Below are 23905 nucleotides of genomic sequence, written 5' to 3' on the forward strand. Positions count from 1 at the left end.
GTCCATGATCGGATCAGCCATGATCTTATTAAATGGTGGAGCAGGCTCGAGGGGCCGTATGGCCTACTCCTGTTCCTATTTCTTATGTTCTTATGAAACATCTGTGAACTCTTGGAGCAAGTCATCCTCGTTCGAGGGACCGCCTATGAATGGTGGGTGAGCGGGACTTAGTGCAAGTTGGGACACGGGAAGCCGAGTTTTGAATCCCCTCTAGTTTATGTAGGATAGAATGTGAGAGGCCAGCCAGGAGTGCGTTGGAATAATCAAGTCTAGAAGTAACCCTCCATGATTTTTGCGCTCCTCCAGTTGTAGCCTCTTGAGCATCCCTACTTTTAATCGCTCCACCATTGGCGGCTATGCCGTTGACTGTCTCGGCCCGAAGCTCTGGAATTCCCTCCCCAAACCTCTCCGCCTCTCTCCTCCTTCAAAACACTCTTTAAAACCGCACTTGTCCTAATATCTCCTTATGTGGCTCTGTCAAATTTTGTTTGATACTCCTGTGAAGTGCCATGGGATTTTTTACTACATTAAAGGCGCTATATGAATGCAAGTTGTTCTTGGTGCTTTTAAAAATCATAACATGACATCAGATGTACAAATCCAGCAGAATTGAACTAAACACTGAACATGCTAAAACTTACAATTTAAATGTCCCTAGAGCCAATCATACTGAGTGCACTGGGGTACAGTGGCAAAGTGGTTATTTTACTGGATGAGTAATCCAGAGGCCTAGACTAATGATCTGGAGACGGGCGTTCAAATCCCACCACAGCAGCTGGGGAATTTAATTGCAAGTTAATTAAATAAATCTGGAATAAAAAGCTAGTATCAGTAATAGTGACCATGAAATTACTGGATTGTCGTAAAAACCCATTTGGTTCACTAATGTCCTTTGGGGAAAGAAATCTGCCGTCCTTACAGACTCACAGCAATGGCAGCCGCCTCTTACCTGCCCTCTGAAATGGCAGCTCACCATCACCTTCTTGATGGGCAATAAACGCTGGACTTGCCAGTGATGCCCACATTCCCTGAACGAATAAACAATAAACTGTCAGTTCGTAAAATAATGGGTTGCACAGATTTAAATCCCTAACAAAACACTGAGGCCCATCCATACAAAGTGCACAGTGGAATAAAAGGTAAAGAAAATACCAGAGAATCGCCCATGGGGTAAAAGTTAATCCACAATAAGGCTCTTTCAACGCAGTGTGGTTCTCTCGGTTTGGGACCCTAAATATCATGCAATTTGTTTTGCCTGCTCCCGGTCCACTTTGCAGCTGAGCTGTTTCAAAAGTGGGCTCTATTCCTTCAGATTCTTTCATCACTTTGTCTCCCCTATCCACGTATGATTTTTTTTCCCCCTCATTATTTCTCCCCTCCCTGCGTTCCCTGTAGCCCACATTTTTTGAAGCTGCACCTGCTCTAAGTCCGATTGCCCCCTGGCAAATGTAAATTGTAGCAAATATTGCCGGGTTCAGCATGTTTGTGATTTTTGTAACTGTTAGGTTGGTGCTGTGTTGTCTGATAGTTGCAAATGCTGGGACGTTTCTGGTGGTGAATTCAACTTGGGCAAGTACACTTGTTATTACTGGTCCTGTCGCTGAAAACCCATTTAACAAGCTTCTCTCTCAAGTGCCTGAGAGCATAAGCAAGGTGTGTCCTTGAGGCCACCATCAGCCATCTTGAGACCAACGGAAATGGTGAGAGGCGGGAGCAGCGTCGGAGCGGCCTATAAAGGCCCAGCGGGTGTTCCACAGGCAGCGGCAGTTGGTGAGAGGCGGGAGCAGCGTCGGAGCGGCCTATAAAGGCCCAGCGGGTGTTCCACAGGCAGCGGCAGTTGGTGAGAGGCGGGAGTTCGTGGTGTCGGAGTGGCCTATAAAGGCGTACTTGTGCAGCTACAGCGGGGAGAGAAGGCAAAAAAGAAGTAGAAAGGAATCAAAAGGTGACGTCACAGCCAAGGGGGTAAGTGATTGGCTGGTGATTGGTGAGTAGCTTTTCTTTTTATTTTTAATATCAGTAAGTAAACTGCAACATTGTTGTTACCAATTTAAGGGTATCTAAGGGTTAAGGCATGGCAGAAGAGCTTGGTCATGTGTTATGCTCTTCCTGTACCATGTGGGAACTCAGGGACACTTCCGGTGTCCCTGACGACTACGCGTGTGAGAAGTGTATCCGCCTCCATCTCCTGATGGACCGTGTTGCGGAATTGGAGCTGAGGGTGGATTCACTCTGGCGCATCCACGATGCTGAGAATGACATAAGTGGCACGTGTAGTGAGTTGCTCTTACCGCATGAGAAGGATCCACAGCCAGCTAGGGAATGGAAGACCAGCAGGAAGAGTAGTACAAAGAAGGTAGTGCAGGGGTCCCATCTGGTCATTCCACTGCAAAACAGATACACTGCTTTGAGTACTGTTGAGGGAGATGACTCATCAGGGGAGAGGAGCAGCAGCCAAGTTCATGGCACCGTGGCTGGCTCTGTTGCACAGGAGGGCAGGAAAAAGAGTGGGAGAGCGATAGTGATAGGGGATTCAATCATAAGGGGAATAGATAGGCGTTTCTGCGGCCGCAACCGAGACTCCAGGATGGTATGTTGCCTCCCTGGTGCAAGGGTCAAGGATGTCTCTGAGCGAGTGCAGGACATTCTAAAAAGGGAGGGAGAACAGCCAGTTGTCGTGGTGCACATTGGTACCAACGACATAGGTAAAAAAAAGGGATGAGGTCCTACGAGACGAATTTTAAGGAGCTAGGAGCTAAATTAAAAAGTAAGACCTCAAAAGTAGTAATCTCGGGATTGCTACCAGTGCCACATGCTAGTTAGAGTAGGAATCGCAGGATAGCACAGATGAATGCGTGGCTTGAGCAGTGGTGCAGCAGGGAGGGATTCAAATTCGTGGGGCATTGGAACAGGTTCTGGGGGAGGTGGGACCAGTACAAGCTGGACAGTCTGCATTTGGGCAGGACCGGAACCAATGTCCGAGGGGGAGTGTTTGCTAGTGCTGTTGGGGAGGAGTTAAACTAATATGGCAGGGGGATGGGAACCAATACAGGGAGACAGAGGGAAACAAAAAGGAGACAAAAACAAAAGACAGAAAAGAGATGAGTAAAAGTGGAGGGCAGAGAAACCAAAAGCAAGAAGCAAAAAGGGCCACTGAATATAAAAGGGCTGCAGGAGGGGTGAAAACTAAAAATCATGGTTTATAAACTAGGATGAAAACACTCGACCTAAATGCACGCAGCATTCGAAATAAAGTAAATGAGTTGACGGCACAAATCATTACAAATGGGTATGATTTGGTGGCCATTACAGAAACATGTTGCAGGGTGGCCAAGACTAGGAATTAAACATACAGGGGTATCTGACGATTCAGAAAGATAGGCAAGAAGGGAAAGGAGGTGGGGTAGCTCTGTTAATAAAAGATGATATCAGGGCAGTTGTGAGGGATGATATTGGCTCCAATGAACAAAATGTTGAATCATTGTGGGTGGAGATTAGAGATAGTAAGGGGAAAAAGTCACTGGTCGGCGTAGTTTATAGGCCCCCAAATAATATCTTCACGGTGGGACGGGCAATAATCAAGGGAATAATGGAGGCATGTGCAAAAGTAACGGCAGTAGTCATGGGGGATTTTAACCTACATATCGATTGGTCAAATCAAATCGCACGGGGTAGCCTGGAGGAGGAATTCATAGAATGCATACGGGATTGTTTCTTAGAACAGTATGTTACAGAACCTACAAGGGAGCAAGCCATCTTAGATCTGGTCCTGTGTAATGAGACAGGAAAAATAAACAATCTCCTAGTAAAAGATCCTCTCTGAGTGAAATCAATATGGTTGAATTTGTAATACAGATTGAGGATGAGGAAGTTGTGTCAGAAACGAGCGTACTATGCTTAAACAAAGGGGACTACAGTGGGATGAGGGCAGAGTTGGCTAAAGTAGACTGGAAACAAGGAATAAACGGTGGAACAATTGAGGAACAGTGGAGGACTTTTAAGGAGCTCTTTCATAATGCACAACAAAAATATATTCCAGTGAAAAAGAAGGGCGGCAAGAGAAGGGATAACCAGCCGTGGATAACCAAGGAAATAAAGGAAAGTATCAAATCAAAGACCAATGCGTATAAGGTGGCCAAGGTTAGTGGGAAACTGGAGGATTGGGAAAATTTTAAGCAACAGCAAAGAATGACTAAAAAAGCAATAAAGAAAGGGAAGATAGATTACGAAGGTAAACTTGCGCAAAACATAAAAACAGATAGTAAAAGCTTTTACAGAGAGATAAAATGGAAAAGAGTGACTAAAGTAAATGTTGGTCCCTTAGAAGATGAAAAGAGGGATTTAATAATGGGAAATGTGGAAATGGCTGAGACCTTAAACAATTATTTTGCTTCCGTCTTCACAGTGGAAGACACAAAAACCATGCCAAAATTTACAGGCCACAGGAATGTGGGAAGGGAGGACCTTGAGACTATCACTAGTGGGGTAGTGCTGGACAGGCTAATGGGACTGAAGGTAGACAAGTCCCCTGGTCCTGATGAAATGCATCCCAGGGTATTAAAAGAGATGGCGGAAGTGAAAGCAGATGCATTCGTTATAATCTACCAAAATTTTCTGGACTCTGGGGAGGTACCAGCGGATTGGAAAGCAGCTAATGTAACGCCTCTGTTTTAAAAAGGGGGCAGGCAAAAGGCAGGTAACTATAGGCTGGTTAGTTTAACATCTGTAGTGGGGAAAATGCTTGAAACTATCATTAAGGAAGAAATAGCGGGACATCTAGATAGGAATAGTGCAAACAAGCAGACGCAGCATGGATTCATGAAGGGGAAATCATGTTTAACTAACTTACTGGAATTCTTTGAGGATATAACGAGCATGGTGAATAGAGGTGTACCGATGGATGTGGTGTATTTAGATTTCCAAAAAGGCATTCGATAAGGTGCCACACAAAAGTTTCTATAGGTATGTAAAGAGAAAAAGGTTGGTGAAGACAAACGTAGGTCCCCTGCAGTCAGAATCAGGGGAAGTCATAACGGGGAACAAAGAAATGGCGGATCAATTGAACAAGTACTTTGGTTCGGTATTCACTAAGGAGGATACAAACAACCTTCCGGATATAAAAGGGGTCAGAGGGTCTAGTAAGGAAGAGGAACTGAGGGAAATCTTTATTAGTCGGGAAATTGTGTTGGGGAAATTGATGGGATTGAAGGCAGATAAATCCCCAGGGCCTGATGGCCTGCATCCTAGAGTACTTAAGGAGGTGGCCTTGGAAATAGCGGATGCATTGACAGTCATTTTCCAACATTCCATTGACTCTGGATCAGTTCCTATGGAGTGGAGGGTAGCCAATGTAACCCCACTTTTTAAAAAAGGAGGGAGAGAGAAAACAGGGAATTATAGACCGGTCAGCCTGACCTCAGTAGTGGGTAAAATGATGGAATCAATTATTAAGGATGTCATAGCAGTGCATCTGGAAAATGGTGACATGATAGGTCCAAGTCAGCATGGATTTGTGAAAGGGAAATCATGCTTGACAAATCTTCTGGAATTTTTTGAGGATGTTTCCAGTAAAGTGGACAAAGGAGAACCAGTTGATGTGGTATATTTGGACTTTCAGAAGGCTTTCGACAAGGTCCCACACAAGAGATTAATGTGCAAAGTTAAAGCACATGGGATTGGGGGTAGTGTGCTGACGTGGATTGAGAACTGGTTGTCAGACAGGAAGCAAAGAGTAGGAGTAAACGGGTACTTTTCAGAATGGCAGGCAGTGACTAGTGGAGTGCCGCAAGGTTCTGTGCTGGGGCCCCAGCTGTTTACATTGTACATTAATGATTTAGACGAGGGGATTAAATGCAGTATCTCCAAATTTGCGGATGATACTAAGTTGGGTGGCAGTGTGAGCTGCGAGGAGGATGCTATTAGGCTGCAGAGTGACTTGGATAGGTTAGGTGAGTGGGCAAATGCATGGCAGATGAAGTATAATGTGGATAAATGTGAGGTTATCCACTTTGGTGGTAAAAACAGAGAGACAGACTATTATCTGAATGGTGACAGATTAGGAAAAGGGAAGGTGCAACGAGACCTGGGTGTCATGGTACATCAGTCATTGAAGGTTGGCATGCAGGTACAGCAGGCGGTTAAGAAAGCAAATGGCATGTTGGCCTTCATAGCGAGGGGATTTGAATACAGGGGCAGGGAGGTGTTGCTACAGTTGTACAGGGCCTTGGTGAGGCCACACCTGGAGTATTGTGTACAGTTTTGGTCTCCTAACTTGAGGAAGGACATTCTTGCTATTGAGGGAGTGCAGCGAAGGTTCACCAGACTGATTCCCGGGATGGCGGGACTGACCTATCAAGAAAGATTGGATCAATTGGGCTTGTATTCACTGGAGTTCAGAAGAATGAGAGGGGACCTCATAGAAACGTTTAAAATTCTGACGGGTTTAGACAGGTTAGATGCAGAAAGAATGTTCCCAATGTTGGGGAAGTCCAGAACCAGGGGTCACAGTCTGAGGATAAGGGGTAAGCCATTTAGGACCGAGATGAGGAGAAACTTCTTCACCCAGAGAGTGGTGAACCTGTGGAATTCTCTACCACAGAAAGTAGTTGAGGCCAATTCACTAAATATATTCAAAAGGGAGTTAGATGAAGTCCTTACTACTCGGGGGATCAAGGGTTATGGCGAGAAAGCAGGAAGGGGGTACTGAAGTTTCATGTTCAGCCATGAACTCATTGAATGGCGGTGCAGGCTAGAAGGGCTGAATGGCCTGCTCCTGCACCTATTTTCTATGTTTCTATGTATGTTACTGCAGAAGATAAAGGTACGCGGAGTCAGAGGAAATGTATTAGCATGGATCGAGAACTGGCTGGCTAACAGAAAGCAGAGAGTCGGGATAAATGGGTCCTTTTCCGGTTGGAAATCAGTGGTTAATGGTGTGCCACAGGGATCAGTGCTGGGACCACAACTGTTTACAATAAAAATAGATGACCTAGAAGAGGGAACAGAGTGTAGTGCAACAAAATTTGCAGATGACACAAAGATTAGTGGGAAAGCGGGTTGTGTAGAGGACACAGAGAGGCTGCAAAGAGATTTAGATAGGTTAAGCGAATGGGCGAAGGTTTGGCAGATGGAATACAATGTCGGAAAGTGTGAGGTCATCCACCATGGGAAACAAAACAGTAAAAGGGAATATTATTTGAATGGGGAGAAATTACAACATGCTGTGGTGCAGAGGGACCTGGGGGTCCTTGTGCATGAATCCCAAAAGGTTAGTTTGCAGGTGCAGCAGGTAATCAGGAAGGCAAATGGAATGTTGGCCTTCATTGCGAGAGGGATGGAGTACAAACTGTATAAGGTATTGGTAAGGCCGCACCTGGAGTACTGCGTGCAGTTTTGGTCACCTTACTTAAGGAAGGATATACTAGCTTTGGAAGGAGTACAGAGACGATTCACTAAGCTAATTCCAGAAATGAGGGGGTTACCTTATGATGATAGATTGAGTAGACTGGGTCTTTACTCGTTGGAGTTCAGAAGGATGAGGGGTGATCTTATAGAAACATTTAAAATCATGAAAGGGATAGACAAGATAGAGGCAGCGAGGTTGTTTCCACTGGTCGGGGAGACTAGAACTAGGGGGCACAGCCTCAAAATACGGGGGAGCCAATTTAAAACCGAGTTGAGAAAGAATTTCTTCTCCCAGAGGGTTGTGAATCTGTGGAATTCTCTGCCCAAGGAAGCAGTTGAGGCTAGCTCATTGAATGTTTTCAAGTCAAAGATAGATAGATTTTTAACCAACAAGGGAATTAAGGGTTACGGGGAGAGGGCGGGGTAGTGGAGCTGAGTCCACGGCCAGATCAGCCATGATCTTGTTGAATGGCGGAGCAGGCTCGAGGGGCTAGATGGCCTACTCCTGTTCCTAATTCTTATGTTCTTATGTTCTTTTGTGTCCAGTGCCTGAGGTGTATGAAAGAAAGACTTGCATTTATATAGCGCCTTTCACGACCTCAGGCCATCTCAAAGCACTTTACAGCCAATGAAGTACTTTTGGAGTGTAGTCACTGTTGTAATGTGGGAAACGCGGCAGCCAATTTGCACACAGCAAGATCCCACAAATAGCAATGTGACAATGACCAGATAATCTGTTTTTTTTATGTTGATTGAGGGATAAATATTGGCCAGGACACCGGGGATAACTCCACTGCTCCTCTTCGAAATAGTGCCTTGATGGGATATTTTACGTCCACTTGAGAGAGCAGATGGGGCCTAGGTTTAACGTTTCATCCGAAAGTCATCATAGGCGATCCCTCGGAGTCGAGGATGACTTGCTTCCACACTAAAATTGAGTTCTCAGGTGACTGAAGAGTCCAATGCGGTACCTACAGTCTCTGTCACAGGTGGGCAGACGGTGGTTGAAAGAACGGGTAGGTGGGGGGCCTGGGTTGCCGCGTGCTCCTTCCGCTGTCGACGCTTGGCTTCAGCTTGCTCTCGGCGAAGAGACTCAGTGTTCAGCGCCTTTCCAGATGCTTTTCCTCTACTTTCGGCGGTCTTGGGCCAGGAATTCCCAGGCGTCGGTGGGGATGTTACATTTTTTCAAGGAGGTTTTGCGGATGTCCTTGAAGCATTTCCTTTGCCCACCTTGGGCTCACTTGCCATGTTGGAACTCCGAGTAGAGCGCTTATTTTGGGAGTCTTGTGTCAGCATGCAGACAATGTGGCCCATCCAGCGGAGCTGATCGAGCGTGGTCAGTGCTTCGATGCGGGGGATGTTGGCCTGAGCGAGAACACTGACATTGGTACGCCTATCCTGCCAATGGATTTGCAGGATCTTGCGGAGACAGCATTGGTGGTACTGCTCTAGTGTTTAGAGGTGCCTACTGTTCATAGTCCATGTCTCTGAGCCATATAGGAGGACGGTTATCACCACTGCTCTGTAGACCATGAGCTTGGTGGCGGGTTTGAGGTCCTGGTCTTCAAACACTCTCTTCCTCAGGCGACCAAAGTCTGCGCTGGCGCACTGGAGGCGGTGTTGGACCTCGTCGTCGAATTCTGCCCTTGTTGACAGTAGGCTCCTGAGGTGTGGAAAATGGTCAATGTTGCCCAATGTTGCGGCAGTCGTCGAGAGGCGGGAGCAGCGTGGTGAGGCCTATAAAAGGCCCAGCGGGTGTTCCACAGGCAGCGGCAGTCGGCGAGAGGCGGGAGCAGCGTGGTGAGGCCTATAAAGGCCCAGCGGGTGTTCCACAGGCAGCGGCAGTCGGCGAGAGGCGGGAGCAGCGTGGTGAGGCCTATAAAAGGCCCAGCGGGTGTTCCACAGGCAGCGGCAGTCGGCGAGAGGCGGGAGCAGCGTGGTAAGGCCTATAAAGGCCCAGCGGGTGTTCCACAGGCAGCGGCAGTCAGCTAGAGGTGGGAGCAGCGTGGTGAAGCCTATAAAGGCCCAGCTTGTGCAGCTCCAGCCGGGAGAAAAAGCAGAAAAGAAGTAGAAAGGAATCAAAAGGTGACGTCGCAGCTAAAGGGGTAAGTGATTGGCTGGTGATTGGTAAGTAGTTTTTCTTTTTCTTTTTTATATCAGTAAGTAACCTGTTAACAGTATTGTCACCAATTTAAGTGTATCTAAGGGTTAAGTCATGGCAGGAGAGCTCGGTCACGTGATATGCTCCTCCTGTATCATGTGGGAACTCACGGACATTTCCAGTGTCCCTGGCGACTACATCTGCGGGAAGTGTATCCGCCTCCAGCTCCTGACGGACCGTGTTGCAGAATTGGAGCTGAGGGAAGATTCACTCTGGAGCATCCACGATGCTGAGAATGACGTGAGTAGCACGTGCAGCGAGTTGGTCTTACCGCAAGAGAAGGGCCCACAGCCAGCTAGGGAATGGAAGACCAGCAGGAAGTGTAGTGCAAGGAAGGTAGTGCAGGGGTCCCCTGTGGTCATCCTCCTGCAAAACAGATACACTGCTTTGAGTACTGTTGAGGGGCATGACTCATCAGGGGAGGGCAGCAGCAGCCAAGTTCATGGCACCGTGGCTGGCTGTGTTGCACAGGAGGGCAGGAAAAAGAGTGGGAGAGCGATAGTGATAGGAGATTCACTTGTGAGGGGAACAGATAGGCGTTTCTGCGGCCGCAACCGAGACTCCAGGATGGTATGTTACCTCCCTGGTGCAAGGGTCAAGGATGTCTCTGAGCGGGTGCAGGACATTCAAAAGGGGAGGGAGAACAGCCAGTTGTCGTGGTGCACATTTGTACCAACGACATAGGTTAAAAAAAAAGGGATGAGGCCCTACGAAACGAATTTAAGGAGCTAGGAGCTAAATTTAAAAAGTAGGACCTCTAAAGTAGTAATCTCGGGATTGTTACCAGTGCCACGTGCTAGTCAGAGTAGGAATCGCAGGATAGCGCAGGTGAATACGTGGCTTGATCAGTGGTGCAGCAGGGAGGGATTCAAATTCCTGGGGCATTGGAACAGGTTCTGGGGGAGGTGGGACCAGTACAAACCGGATGGTCTGCACCTGGGCAGGACCGGAACCAATGTCCTAGGGGGAGTGTTTGCTAGTGCTGTTGGGGAGGATTTAAACTAATATGGCAGGGGGATGGGGACCAATGCAGGGAGACAGAGGGAAACAAAAAGGAGACAAAAGCAAAAGACAGAAAGGAGATGAGGAAAAGTGGAGAGCAGAGAAACACAAGGCAAAGAACAAAAAGGGCCACTGTACAGCAAAATTCTAAAAGGACAAAGGGTGTTAAAAGAACAAGCCTGAAGGCTTTGTGTCTTAATGCAAGGAGTATCCGTAATAAGGTGGATGAATTAACTGTGCAAATAGATGTTAACAGATATGATGTGATTGGGATTACAGAGATGTGGCTCCAGGATGATCAGGGCTGGGAACTCAACATCCAGGGGTATTCAACATTCAGGAAGGATAGAATAAAAGGAAAAGGAGGTGGGGTAGCATTGCTGGTTAAAGAGGAGATTAATGCAATAGTTAGGAAGGACATTGGCTTGGATGATGTGGAATCTATATGGGTAGAGCTGCAGAACACCAAAGAGCAAAAAACATTAGTGGGAGTTGTGTACAGACCTCCAAACAGTAGTAGTGATGTTGGAGAGAGCATCAAACAGGAAATTAGGGGTGCATGAAAAAAGGTGCAGCAGTTATAATGGGTGACTTTAATATGCACATAGATTGGGCTAACCAAACTGGAAGCAATACGGTGGAGGAGGATTTCCTGGAGTGCATAAGGGATGGTTTTCTAGACCAATATGTCGAGGAACCAACTAGGGGGGAGGCCATCTTAGACTGGGTAATAAGAGAGGATTAATTAGCAATCTCATTGTGCGAGGGCCCTTGGGGAAGAGTGACCATAATATGGTGGAATTCTGCATTAGGATGGAGAATGAAACAGTTAATTCAGAGACCATGGTCCAGAACTTAAAGAAGGGTAACTTTGAAGGTATGAGGCGTGAATTGACTAGGATAGATTGGCGAATGATACTTAAGAGGTTGACTGTGGATGGGCAATGGCAGACATTTAGAGACCGCATGGATGAACTTACAACAATTGTTCCTGTCTGGCGTAAAAATAAAAAAGGAAAGGTGGCTCAACCGTGGCTATCAAGGGAAATCAGGGATAGTATTAAAGCCAAGGAAGTGGCATACAAATTGGCCAGAAATAGCAGTGAACCCGGGGACTGGGAGAAATTTAGAACTCAGCAGAGGAGGGCAAAGGGTTTGATTAGGGCAGGGAAAATGGAGTACGAGAAGAAGCTTGCAGGGAACTTTAAGACGGATTGCAAAAGTTTCTATAGATATGTAAAGAGAAAAAGGTTAGTAAAGACAAACGTAAGTCCCCTGCAGTCAGAATCAGGGGAAGTCATAACGGGGAACAAAGAAATGGCAGACCAATTGAACAAGTACTTTGGTTCGGTATTCACTAAGGAGGACACAAACAACCTTCAGGATATAAAAGGGGTCAGAGGGTCTAGTAAGGAGGAGAAACTGAGGGAAATCCTTATTAGTCGGGAAATTGTGTTGGGGAAATTGATGGGATTGAAGGCCGATAAATCCCCAGGGCCTGATGGACTGCATCCCAGAGTACTTAAGGAGGTGGCCTTGGAAATAGCGGATGCATTGACAGTCATTTTCCAACATTCCATTGACTCTGGATCAGTTCCTATGGAGTGGAGGGTAGCCAATGTAACCCCACTTTTTAAAAAAGGAGGGAGAGAGAAAACAGGGAATTATAGACCGGTCAGCCTGACCTCAGTAGTGGGTAAAATGATGGAATCAATTATTAAGGATGTCATAGCCGCGCATTTGGAAAGAGGTGAGATGATAGGTCCAAGTCAGCATGGATTTGTGAAAGGGAATTCATGCTTGACAAATCTTCTGGAATTTTTTGAGGATGTTTCCAGTAGAGTGGACAAGGGAGAACCAGTTGATGTGGTATATTTGGACTTTCAGAAGGCTTTCGACAAGGTCCCACACAAGAGATTAATGTGCAAAGTTAAAGCACATGGGATTGGGGGTAGTGTGCTGACATGGATTGAGAACTGGTTGCCAGACAGGAAGCAAAGAGTAGGAGTAAATGGGTACTTTTCAGAATGGCAGGCAGTGACTCGTGGGGTACCGCAAGGTTCTGTGCTTTGGCCCCAGCTGTTTACACTGTACATTAATGATTTAGACGAGAGGATTAAATGTAGTATATCCAAATTTGCGGATGACACTAAGTTGGGTGGCAGTGTGAGCTGCGAGGAGGATGCTATGAGGCTGCAGAGTGACTTGGTTCGGTGAGTGGGCAAATGCATGGCAGATGAAGTATAATGTGGATAAATGTGAGGTTATCCACTTTGGTGGTAAAAACAGAGAGGCAGACTATTATCTGAATGGTGACAGATTAGGAAAAGGGGAGGTGCATCGAGACCTGGGTGTCACGATACATCAGTCATTGAAGGTTGGCATGCAGGTACAGCAGGCGGTTAAGAAAGCAAATGGCATGTTGGCCTTCATAGCGAGGGGATTTGAGTACAGGGGCAGGGAGGTGTTGCTACAGTTGTGCAGGGCCTTGGTGAGGCCACACCTGGAGTATTGTGTGCAGTTTTGGTCTCCTAACTTGAGGAAGGACATTCTTGCTATTGAGGGAGTGCAGCGAAGGTTCACCAGACTGATTCCCGGGATGGCGGGACTGACATATCAAGAAAGACTGGATCAACTGGGCTTGTATTCACTGGAGTTCAGAAGAATGAGAGGGGACCTCATAGAAACATTTAAAATTCTGATGGGTTTAGACAGGTTAGATGCAGGAAGAATGTTCCTCATGTTGGAATGTTGGGGAAGTCCAGAACCAGGGGTCACAGTCTAAGGATAAGGGGTCAGCCATTTAGGACTGAGATGAGGAGAAACTTCTTCACCCAGAGAGTGGTGAACCTGTGGAATTCTCTACCACAGAAAGTTGTTGAGGCCAATTCACTAAATATATTCAAAAGGAGTTAGATGAAGTCCTTACTACTAGGGGGATCAAGGGGTATGGCGAGAAAGCAGGAATGGGGTACTGAAGTTGCATGTTCAGCCATGAACTCATTGAATGGCGGTGCAGACTAGAAGGGCCGAATGGCCTACTCCTGCACCTATTTTCTATGTTTCTAAGGCCTTATTGTGGATTTTGATAACGGGGGCAGTGGTGTTTGGGGGGGCAGGTTGGTAGAGGATCTTTGTCTTACGGATGCTTAGTGTAAGGCCCATGTTCTCATACGCCTCAGTGAAGGTGTTGACAATGGCTTGGAGTTCAGCCTCCGAGTGCGCAGATGCCAGCGTCGTCTACGTACTGTAATTCAATGACGGAGGATGGGACGACCTTGGATCTGGCCTGGAGGCGGCGGAGGTTGAACAGGTTCCTGTTTGTCCTGTAATCTAGCTCCACTCCAGCGAGGAGCTTGCTGAGGGTGAGATAGAGCATTGCAGCAAGGAAGATCAAGAAGAGCGTTGGTGCGATGACACAACCTTGCTTGCCCCCGGTCCGTACATGGAATGAGTCTGTGATAGATCCGTTGGTCAGGATCACGGCTTGCATGTCATCGTGGAGCAGGCGGAGGATGGTGACAAACCTTTGAGGGCAGCCGAATCTGAGGAGGATGCATCACAATCCCTCATGGTTGACAGTGTTGAAGGCTTTTGTGAAGTCGAACGCAGCCATTTACAATGGTTGCTGCTGTTCCCTGCATTTCTCCTGTATCTGCTGCGCAGTGAAGATAATGTCCGTTGTACCCCTAAGTGGGTGGAATCCGCATTGTAACTATGCGAGGAGCTCTTCAGCCATGGGGAGAAGGTAATTGAGGAGGACTCTTGCGATGAATTTCCTGGTGGTCGACAGCAGGGAGATTCCTCTGTAGTTACCACAGTCGGATTTGTCACCTTTCTTGAAGATGGTCACGATTACCGCGCCTCTGTGATCTCCTCCTTCCAGATAAGAGAGATTAGGTCATGGATCCACGCCAGTAGTGCTTCTCCGCCATGATTTAGTGCTTCAGCGGGGATTCCATCTGCTCCTGATGACTTGTTCTTCAGTTATCGGATGGCCTTTTCGACCTCGTGCCGGGCTGGGGTTGTGCTGAGATGGTGGTGGGTGGCATGCTGTGGAATGGAGTCGAGGACACTCACTTCGAAGACCCTCACATCTCGGTTAAGGAGATCCTCGAAGTGCTCTTAGCGGGCACTGACTGCCTCTCTCTCCCTGATGAGCACCTCTCCATTCTTGGCCAGTGGCAAGGGGATCCAAGCCGACTGGAGACCAGGCTCTGCTGTATGGGCATCACACATGCATACTCCTACTGTCCTCCTTCCTCCTTTCCGCAGGCGCACTCTCCTTGAGATTCACAGTGTAGTCCTTGCGGCACCTCGCTGTTGGCCCGTGCTGTTCCTTTCCTCGGTCGTCTCATCCGAAAGACAGCACCTCGAACAGTGTAGCACTCCCTCAACACTGCACTGTCAATCTAGATTTATTTGTGCTCAACCCTGGAGTGGGACTTGAACCTACAACTTCTGACTCAGAGGCGGGAGTTCTACCCACTGAGCCACAGCTGACAAAGAGAAGGCGAAAGTACCTTCAAAGTCGAATTTTTGGAATAGTCATTGAGGCGCATAGAAGTATTGCCTGTGCACGTTGTAAATGTCCTTCAACCGTTAATCTGCTTATTTTCTTGGAAGTTCAGTGGTGTTCGAAATAAAAACTGTTTTTTGGCTGAATTTATCTTGGCTGTTTGGGCTTCTTTTATCATTTCATTTTATTTTTGTGCTAAACATAAAAACTGAACCGCACCTGTAAAACCCAGGGTTTAAATCGGCAGCAAAGACCGACTTTAAAGCTGCTTGGTTCTACGTGGTGGGTCCAGTGATAATTTGTGTTGTATCAAGAATGCTAATTAAAGCTGCAGGTGTCAAAAGAATAATTAATTGTAAAGGTTTAAGGTTTCAGCTGATCTATCCCACGGCTGTTCAATTACCAGCTTCAGGAGGTTGCAGACTGTAATCCAAGTGCAATGCAGTTTAATCACCGTCTGACCTGATTGCAGACCTGTAAGTCTCTGGCTACAGGTTGTATTGTCTACCATTGAGATCAATTCAGTTCATAATAATTTGTGGGGGTGTGGAGAGCGTTGGCGATGAAGGGGAAACTCAATCCGCTCCCATCCTTTGGATCATCACATCGTGGGATGCTGTTTATTTCAGCCCCGGATTAAACTATCATCATTATAGGCAGTCCCTCGAAGCGAGGATGACTTGCGTCCTCGCCAAAAAGGGATGAGTTCACAGGTGTTTCAATGAAGAACCTAATATTCCAGATCCTGAACTACATCCTGAAGGGTGGAAGATGCCTGTGCGTGGATTTTTTTTAACGTGTGGTGGCCGTTGCACACCAGCCACCACACGGGGCTTGACAGAGCTAGGTCTTGGTCCAGTGGCAAGGGTTATCCAGGACGACTGGAGACCTGCTCTGCTGCACGGACCTAGCGCGCACACATAGCGCAGTGTGGGCTGGCCCGTGCTGCCCCAGGGCTCTCACCTAACTATCATCATTCCACTCACTAGCTGGTGCGATTTTTCATGGGGGAAACGATTAAAAGGGTTGCATCCTGAATTATAAAGGCCAGGAGTATTTGGGAGCTGGAATAGGTGTAAAAACCTTGTTTCTTGATCTTATTGAAAGGTTTCTAAGACTATTCACTTTATTTCCTGGGGTGGTCACAATTGAACTATAAATATAGTATACAATTGTACGTGTATTTATAATAGGATTTGTATATTCCACCTTCAGATAATGTAAAGCTTATGAACAATAACTTGTATTTTAATCCATCCGACATTGGTGTCCATGCTTTAAGCTGCCTGGGCCCTAAGCTTTGGAATTCGCCAAGGCTTCTTCAGCAGCATCTCCCAAACGCGCGACCTCTACCACCTACACAGGCAGCAGGCACATGGGCACACCACTACCTCCACGTTCCCCTCCAAGTCACACAGCATCCTGACTTGGAAATATATCGCCGTTCCTACATCATCGCTGGATCAAAATCATGGAACTCCCTCCCTAACAGCACTGTGGGCCTTCACCGCATGGACTGCAGCGGTTCAAGAAGGTGGCTCACCACCACCTTCTCAAGGGTAATTCAGGATGGCAGTAAATGCTGGCCTTGCCAGCGACGCCCACATCCCAGGAATGAATTTTTTTTTTAATCCCTCCCTAAACCTCTCCTACACTTTCCTCCTTTAAGACACTCCTTAAAGCCTACCTCTTTGAACAAGCTTTGGTCACCTGTCACTCAAATGTGACTCAATGTCAAATTTTGTTTGATAACAATCCTGCGAAGCACCTTGGGACGTTTTACTAGGTTAAAGGCGCTATATAAATACAAGTTATTGTTCGTTAGCTCTTGCATCATCTGTGCATGATTTAGCCATTGTGCTTGTGATTCTGAACTCCAGATCATTTATGAAGCGATTTTTTTAAAAACGAGGTCCCAAAACAGACCCCATTGGGCCCCCAGTGGATTGCAGGGGAAAGAGGAGACTGAGGGTGATGAAGCATTTTGAGTTTGAGGTCCTGAAAAAGAATGAGTTATATTGTAGTAGGTCGCACGATGAGTCTGGATTCCAGCATAGCAAGGCTACGGGAAGGAGGAACCGTTTGTAAGATGGTGCCTTTGTCACTCAGAGAAGAGCTGACCAGATGTGATGCTGGGGTTTTTTGAGGAGGAAGGTGGTGCTTTTCGGCTTTGAAAGGGGAGTATAGTATTGAAGGAAAGGGGGCCATTTAATATGTCAGTGAGCATGGGGGCGAAGGAGGGAAGTCAGGTGGTCAGCAGTGGAGGAGTTGAGCTTGGCAAAGGCATATGGGGAAATTGGAAAGAAACTATATATAGAGAGAGGGAGAGTTCAGGGCTACAGTGTGGATGTAGGGACTAATGGTAACAATCTGTAACAAATATCCCATAACACGTTGTACTAGCAAATGAGTAACTTGTTAATACAGATTGTTCCTGCAGCTTGTGCAAGTTTCCTGTGCAGTGGTACAATAAGTATCAACTGTTGAGTTACATTGCTCCATTTTACATGGGTAGTTTGCTGTGATGCCATTTTTGATTAAGATATGGCTGAGTTGGAGCATCGTTTCCTTGCCTTCTTGCAACCTGTTTGTGTGTAAAATGGTTTGTTTGTGCTTCTGGAAATTGGGAAGGATAAATTTTAAAATATGTAATTAATTCCTGCAGTCCTGAAAATATTGACTCCATACTAGAGTAAAGAAAACCTTGCATTTATAAAGTGCCTTTCACAACCACCAGATGTCACAAAGTGCTTTAAAGCCAATTAAGTACTTATTGAATTGTAGTTACTGTTCTAGTATAGGAAATGTGGCAGTCAATTTGTGCACAGCAAGCTCCCACAAAGAGAAATGTGACAATGATCAGAGAGCCTGTTTTTAGTTATGTTGATTGAGAGATAAATATTGGCCAGGACACTGGAGAGAACACCCCTACTCTTCTTCGAAATAGGATCTTTTACATCCACCTGAGAGAGGAGAGGGGCCCTCGGTTTAACATCTTATCTGAAAGGCTGTACATCCGACAGTGCAGCACTCCCTTAGTAGTGCACTGGAGTGTCAGCCAGATTTTGTGCTCAAGTCCCTGGGGTGGGACTTGAACCCACGACCTTCTGACTCTGAGGCGAGTGTGCTACCCACTGAGCCACAGCTGACACCGGGCACTTGAGCGCCTCATATCTTGCTCGAGTGCCCATTCTCTGTGTAAATGGACAATGAGGGTAAGCAGACGATTTGACTGTTGTAGCTTTCACAACTTGGCCCGACTCAGTTCTTGCCCCTCATCCACATGTACGCACTTTCCAGCAGGAACCATTGGATATTGATTGCGTAGAGATGTTGACTTTTTTTCTCCTCCGTCTCCCTACCCTAGGGGCACTTGAAATACATTGTATTGATCCAGCTGAGATCAGTTATCATGCTAGGAGACTAGAGACGAACTTGGGTCCTTGGTCTCTTTGGCTCTCAGTAATCCACTGTTACTAAATGATCAATTGACTTGGGTATACGGAGCAATATTTCAAAGTTTGCAGATGATGCAAAACTCAGAATGCAGTAAACAATGAGGAGGATAGTAACAGTCTTCAAGAGGACATAGGCTTTATTGCTTTATTCCTTGGCTTTATTAATAGAGGCGTAGCATACAAAAGCAAGGAAGTTGTGCTAAACCTTTGTAAAAATACTGGTTAGGTCTCAATTCTGAGAACCATACTGTAGAAAGGATGTCACGACTTTGGAGAGGGTGCAGAAGAGATTTGCAGGAATGATACCAGGGATGAAGGACTTTGGTTATGTGACAAGACTGGAGAAGCTGGGGTTGTTCTCCTTATAGCAGAGAAGGTTAAAAGGATATTTGATAGAGGCATTCAAAATCATGCATCATCCTGAATCTTTTCCATGACCTTTATTTCGCCCACCATATGAGCGGATGTAGTATTCTCAATGTGGTCTAACCAAGGTGTTGTACAAGGACAACATGGTGTACTTTGTTTTATATTAATACAACCTAATACCCTATTTGCTTTGACTGTGGCAGCATCAGTCATGAACTTTGAGAATTATGAACTGTTAATGCCAAGATCCTTTTCTCTTTCAGTGTTAGCCGTGGCTCAGTGGGTAGCAGAAGGTTGTGTGTTCAAGTCCCACTCCGGAGACTTGAGCTCAAAATTCTAGGGTGACACCCCAGTGCCATACTGAGGGAGTGCTGCACTGTCGGAGGTGTCATCTTTCGAATGAGACGTTAAACCGAGGCCCCATCTGCCGTCTGGACGTAAAAGATCCCACGGCACTATTTTGATAAAGAGCCGACTGGTGTTATTCCTGGTGTCCTGACCAATATTTACCCCTCAACCACAACATCACTAAAACAGCTGATCTGGTCATGATCATATTGCTGTATGTGGGAGCTTGCTGTGCGCTGAATGGCTGCCACGTTTCCTACATTACAACAGTGACTACACTTCAAAAAGTACTTCATTGGTTGTAAAGAGCTCTGGGGACATCCTGTGGTCGTGAAAGGCGCTATAGAAATACAAGTTTTTCTTTCTTTCAACTGATTTCAGTTCTGTTCCATGTAAAGTGCAAGTAGACTTGGTGTTGGTCCTGCCCAAATGCATAACACTGCACTTGTCTAAAGTTAAATACTATTTTCTGGAGTTTGGCCCATTCTCCCAGCATATCTAAACCTGCTTGCAGAAATCTGTTCTTCTCCACATTGTCTCGACACTCGCATAAATGTTTGCATCATCTGTGAACTTGCAGTTCATTCCCCCAACACCTATATCTAGGTCATTTATAAAGATAGTAAAAAGAAATGGCTCTCCCACCGATACCTGTGAGACACGACTGGCCTCCAAGCAAATCCACGTCGTTGTTAAATAATTTTCTGCCTCTGGCAATGCAGCCAATTCTTCATCCGTTAAGTCAACTTCGCACAGATTCCACAAGCTTCTGTTTTGCAGAGTAACGTGTTGTGAGGTACCTTATCAAAAGCTTGTTGAAAATCCATGTCGACAGTGTCTACTTCAATAACTGAACCACTACCTTGTAAACTTTTTAAAGTTCTCGCAAATTAGTAAGACACAGTCTTCTTTTCCAGAAGCTATGTGAGTGTCTCTGATGACTGCTTCTTGAGAGCCAAAGAGCATCTTTAAAATCTCTTCAAGCATCTTGTCCATAACTGACAACCATAATGGGCCTACAGTCCCCTGGATCTGACTCATCAACCGTTTAGAAAATCGAACTACGTGAGCATCCTTCCAATCCAAAGGAGCACTCCCAAACTAGTGAGCTGGTATAGATATGGGCACGGGTCACGGAATCTCTTAACTGCAACAAAATGCTATTTAACTCCAACTAACCCACACTCTTTCCTTTTCCAAATAGATTCCTGGCCGCTGCTACGATGGCTGCTACAATAGTGCACGATACCTCGGAGGCCGTCGAGCTGTTTGCCCCACAAGGTTTGTTCCTGAAGCCCATCGCAAAGCTGACTATTAGTGTGTCGCTCCCTCAGCTGAAACAGCCAGGAAAGTCCATCTCAAACTGGGAGGTGATGGAGAGACTCAAGTGCATGGTTCACCCCGAGCAGTTCGCTACGCTTCGCGTGTCCAAGAGCACGATGGATTTTGTTCGCTTCGAAGGGGAAGTTGAAAACAAGAACATGGTGAAAGCCTTCCTGTCCAAGCTGGACGCCAAGACCATTAAACTCAGCGGCTTCACGGACACTTTGAAAGTCCGAGCGGCCGAGGTGAAAATAGACTTCCCAACCCGTCACGACTGGGATTCTTTCTTCCGGGACGCCAAGGACGTCAACGAGACTTTGCCGGGCGAGAGGCCGGATACCATACATTTGGAAGGGCTGCCGTGCAAGTGGTTCGCCCTGAAGAACTCCAGCTCGGAGAAGCCGAGCGATTTCATCCTGCGCAAGGTGTTCGAGACCTTCGGGGAGATCCGAAACGTGGACATCCCAATGCTGGATCCGTACAGAGAGGAGATGACGGGGAAGAACTTCCACACCTTCAGCTTCGGCGGCCACTTGAACTTTGAAGCCTACATACAGTACCAGGAGTACATCGGGTTCGTGAAGGCCATGGATGCCCTGAGGGGAATGAAGCTCCTCTACAAAGGCGACGATGCCAAGGCAGTGGCCTGCAGCATAAAGGTGAGCGCTTCATGCATTCAGTGCCGTTTTGGGAACCCTATTATAGAAAAGGCCCACGGTCGATTCATAAAGATGATGCATGAATTATAGTTGATGAGGGAGATTTTTTTTAAATTGGGCCGTAAATTGTGGCCTCTCCGGGCAAATGTGCACACATCATATGCACCCGAAGAGGCACCGCAAGTTCTAGGTTTAAGCGCACAATGCGCATGCACCTAAACCTGCCACTTGCGATCTGTCAAAACGCACGCCTTCCTGGGAGAGGGGCCTTCGCAGGCGGAGATTTGGGCTATTTGCCCAACTCCTGCCCAGCAAATGTCCTTAAAACTCTTGCACCTGGTAAGGCCTGCTTTTACCAGCATAAGAATTTTAAGAGATAGAAAAATGTAATTTTATCACAAGTTTTATATTTAAAAACCCTGTCCATTACAGTAAGTTTATTTTTAACCCTATTAAAACATATTAAAAAAATGTGTAATTTTTTTTTCTAAAACAATTTAATTTAATTCAATTTTGATTAATTTTAAATATGTCTTTTTTTTTTATTTAAGTTTTGTGTTTTGGGGGTATTCTCATAGTAATAGCAGCTCGTACAAATGGAACTCACCATTACTATCAATGAGAATACTCCATGTTCATTGGTGTTCCAGGCCCACGTGATCCCAGGATGCCCGTACGTTCTTCTGCGCTGGGCTGCACAGTTAAGCTTTGGAGCCGAAGTGTACCTTCCTCCGGAACTACCAGGTCCTTTTGTAAAAAAAAAAAAAATTTGGTCTGAGGCTCTGACCGCAATTTCTGGCCCATTGTATGAACTGAAGGAAAAAAGTTTAAGGAGCATCAAAAAGAATTATTCAGAATTATGACACAATTCCAATTGGTGATGTTGGCTGTGGCGCACCTGCAGTGCTAATCACACCAGATGAGCTGACCTCACTCCATAATTTGAGGGCGGCCCATGGGCATAAGTTGAGGGTGCTGTTGACACAGCGAATATGCCAGGAGCGCCACGTGCGTTGGGCTGCCTATCTTTTTATCAGTCAACGTAGCTGCTCGAGGTCATGGTGACCCCATTCTTTGGCTTCGGAAGGTACCATGTGCAGCCCAGAGCGGGGGAGTAAGGTTGACCAGGATGCAGTCCTCAAGCCAAGATGGTTTTTTTCTCTTCACTTTCCCCTTCAGCATCTGTTTGGAATAGTCGCTCCCATTGCACCATAAGGAGACCCCCTAGTTGCCATAACATTTTGGGGCCTTAATGAGCCTTGCATACTAGATGGCTGTATTTGGATTTGCAGGCACATCAAATGTGTAGTGCGCATCAGGCCTTTGCAGTCGGTAATGCAGGGAGTCTGTGTCCAGTGCATAGAAACATAGAAAATAGGTGCAGGAGCAGGCCATTCGGCCCTTCGAGCTGGCACCACCATTCAATATGATCATGGCTGATCATGCAACTTCAGTACCCCACTCCCGCCATCTCTCCATATACTCCCTGATTCCCTTAGCCATAAGTGCCACATCTAACTCCTTCTTGAATATATCCAATGAACTGGACTCAATAACTTTCTGTGGCAGAGAATTCCACAGGTTCACCACCCTCTGGGTGAAAAAGTTTCTCCTCATCTCGGTCCTATATGCCTTATCCCTTATCCTTATACTGTAACCCCTGGTTCTGGACTTTCCCAACATCGGGAATGTTCTTTCTGAATCTCACCTGTCCAGTCCCGTCAGAATTTTATGTGTTTCTATGAGATCCCCTCTCATTCTTCTAAATTCCAGTGAATATAATCCTAGTCGATTCAGTCTTTCTTCATATGTCAGTCCTGCTCTCCCGGGAATTAGTCTGGTGAACCTTCGCTGCACTCCCTCAATAGCAAGAATGTCCTTCCTCAGATTAGGAGATCAAAATTGCACACAATACTCAAGGTGTGGTCTCACCAAGGCCCTGTACAACTGCAGTAAGACCTCCCTGCTCCTTTAATCAAATCCTCTCGCTTTGAAGGCCAGCATGCCATTTGCTGTACCTGCATGCCTACCTCCAGTGACTCTTGTACCATGACACCCAGGTCTCATTGCACCTCCTCTTTTACTAACCTGTCACCATTCAGATTATACTGCATCTGCCATGCATTTGCCCACTCACTTAACCTGTCCAAGTCACCCTGCAGCCTCTTAGCATCCTCCTCACAGCTCACACTGCCACCCAGCTTAGTGTCATCTGCAAATTTGGAGATATTACATTCGATTCCTTCGTCTAAATCATTAATGTATATTGTAAATAGCTGGGGTCCCAGCACTGAAGATTGCGGCACCCCACTAGTCACTGCCTGCCATTCTGAAAAGGACCCGTTTATTCCCTGTTTGCTTCCTGTCTGCCAACCAATTCTCTATCCACGTCAGTACATTACCCTCAATACCATGTGCCTTAATTTTACACACTAATCTCTTGTGTGAGACCTTGTCAAAAGCCTTTTGAAAGTCCAAATACACCACATCCACTGGTTCTCCCTTGTCCACTCTTACTAGTTACATCCTCAAAAAATTCTAGGTTTGTCAAGCAGGATTTCCCTTTCATAAATCCATATAAAAGGTGTTGGATGTTGTGGTGCTAGCCCCATTGTATTAGTCCACAGATGAATAATGACTACTTGTCTGAGGTAACAGAAGGCCG

At 46.3% G+C, this 23905-nt stretch overlaps 1 protein-coding gene across 7 annotated transcripts in view; it reads left to right on the forward strand.

Annotated features, from left to right (window-relative positions):
* Positions 1-23905, forward strand: part of LOC139275273 (A-kinase anchor protein 17A-like) — a 60327-nt gene that overhangs the window by 23803 nt on the left and 12619 nt on the right. For 4 of the 7 annotated variants that reach the window (XM_070892517.1, XM_070892520.1, XM_070892519.1 and 1 more), the window contains exon 2: positions 20463-21240. In XM_070892517.1, coding sequence (XP_070748618.1) covers positions 20482-21240 — 759 coding nt within the window. In that variant the 5' untranslated portion in view covers positions 20463-20481. Of the gene's footprint in view, positions 1-20175; positions 20363-20462; positions 21241-23905 lie in introns of all 7 variants that reach the window. The other 3 variants (XM_070892515.1, XM_070892516.1, XM_070892518.1) reach the window with 2 other exon arrangements.

The sequence above is a fragment of the Pristiophorus japonicus genome, chromosome 10 (assembly GCF_044704955.1).
Source record: "Pristiophorus japonicus isolate sPriJap1 chromosome 10, sPriJap1.hap1, whole genome shotgun sequence".
Classification (NCBI taxonomy): domain Eukaryota; kingdom Metazoa; phylum Chordata; class Chondrichthyes; family Pristiophoridae; genus Pristiophorus; species Pristiophorus japonicus.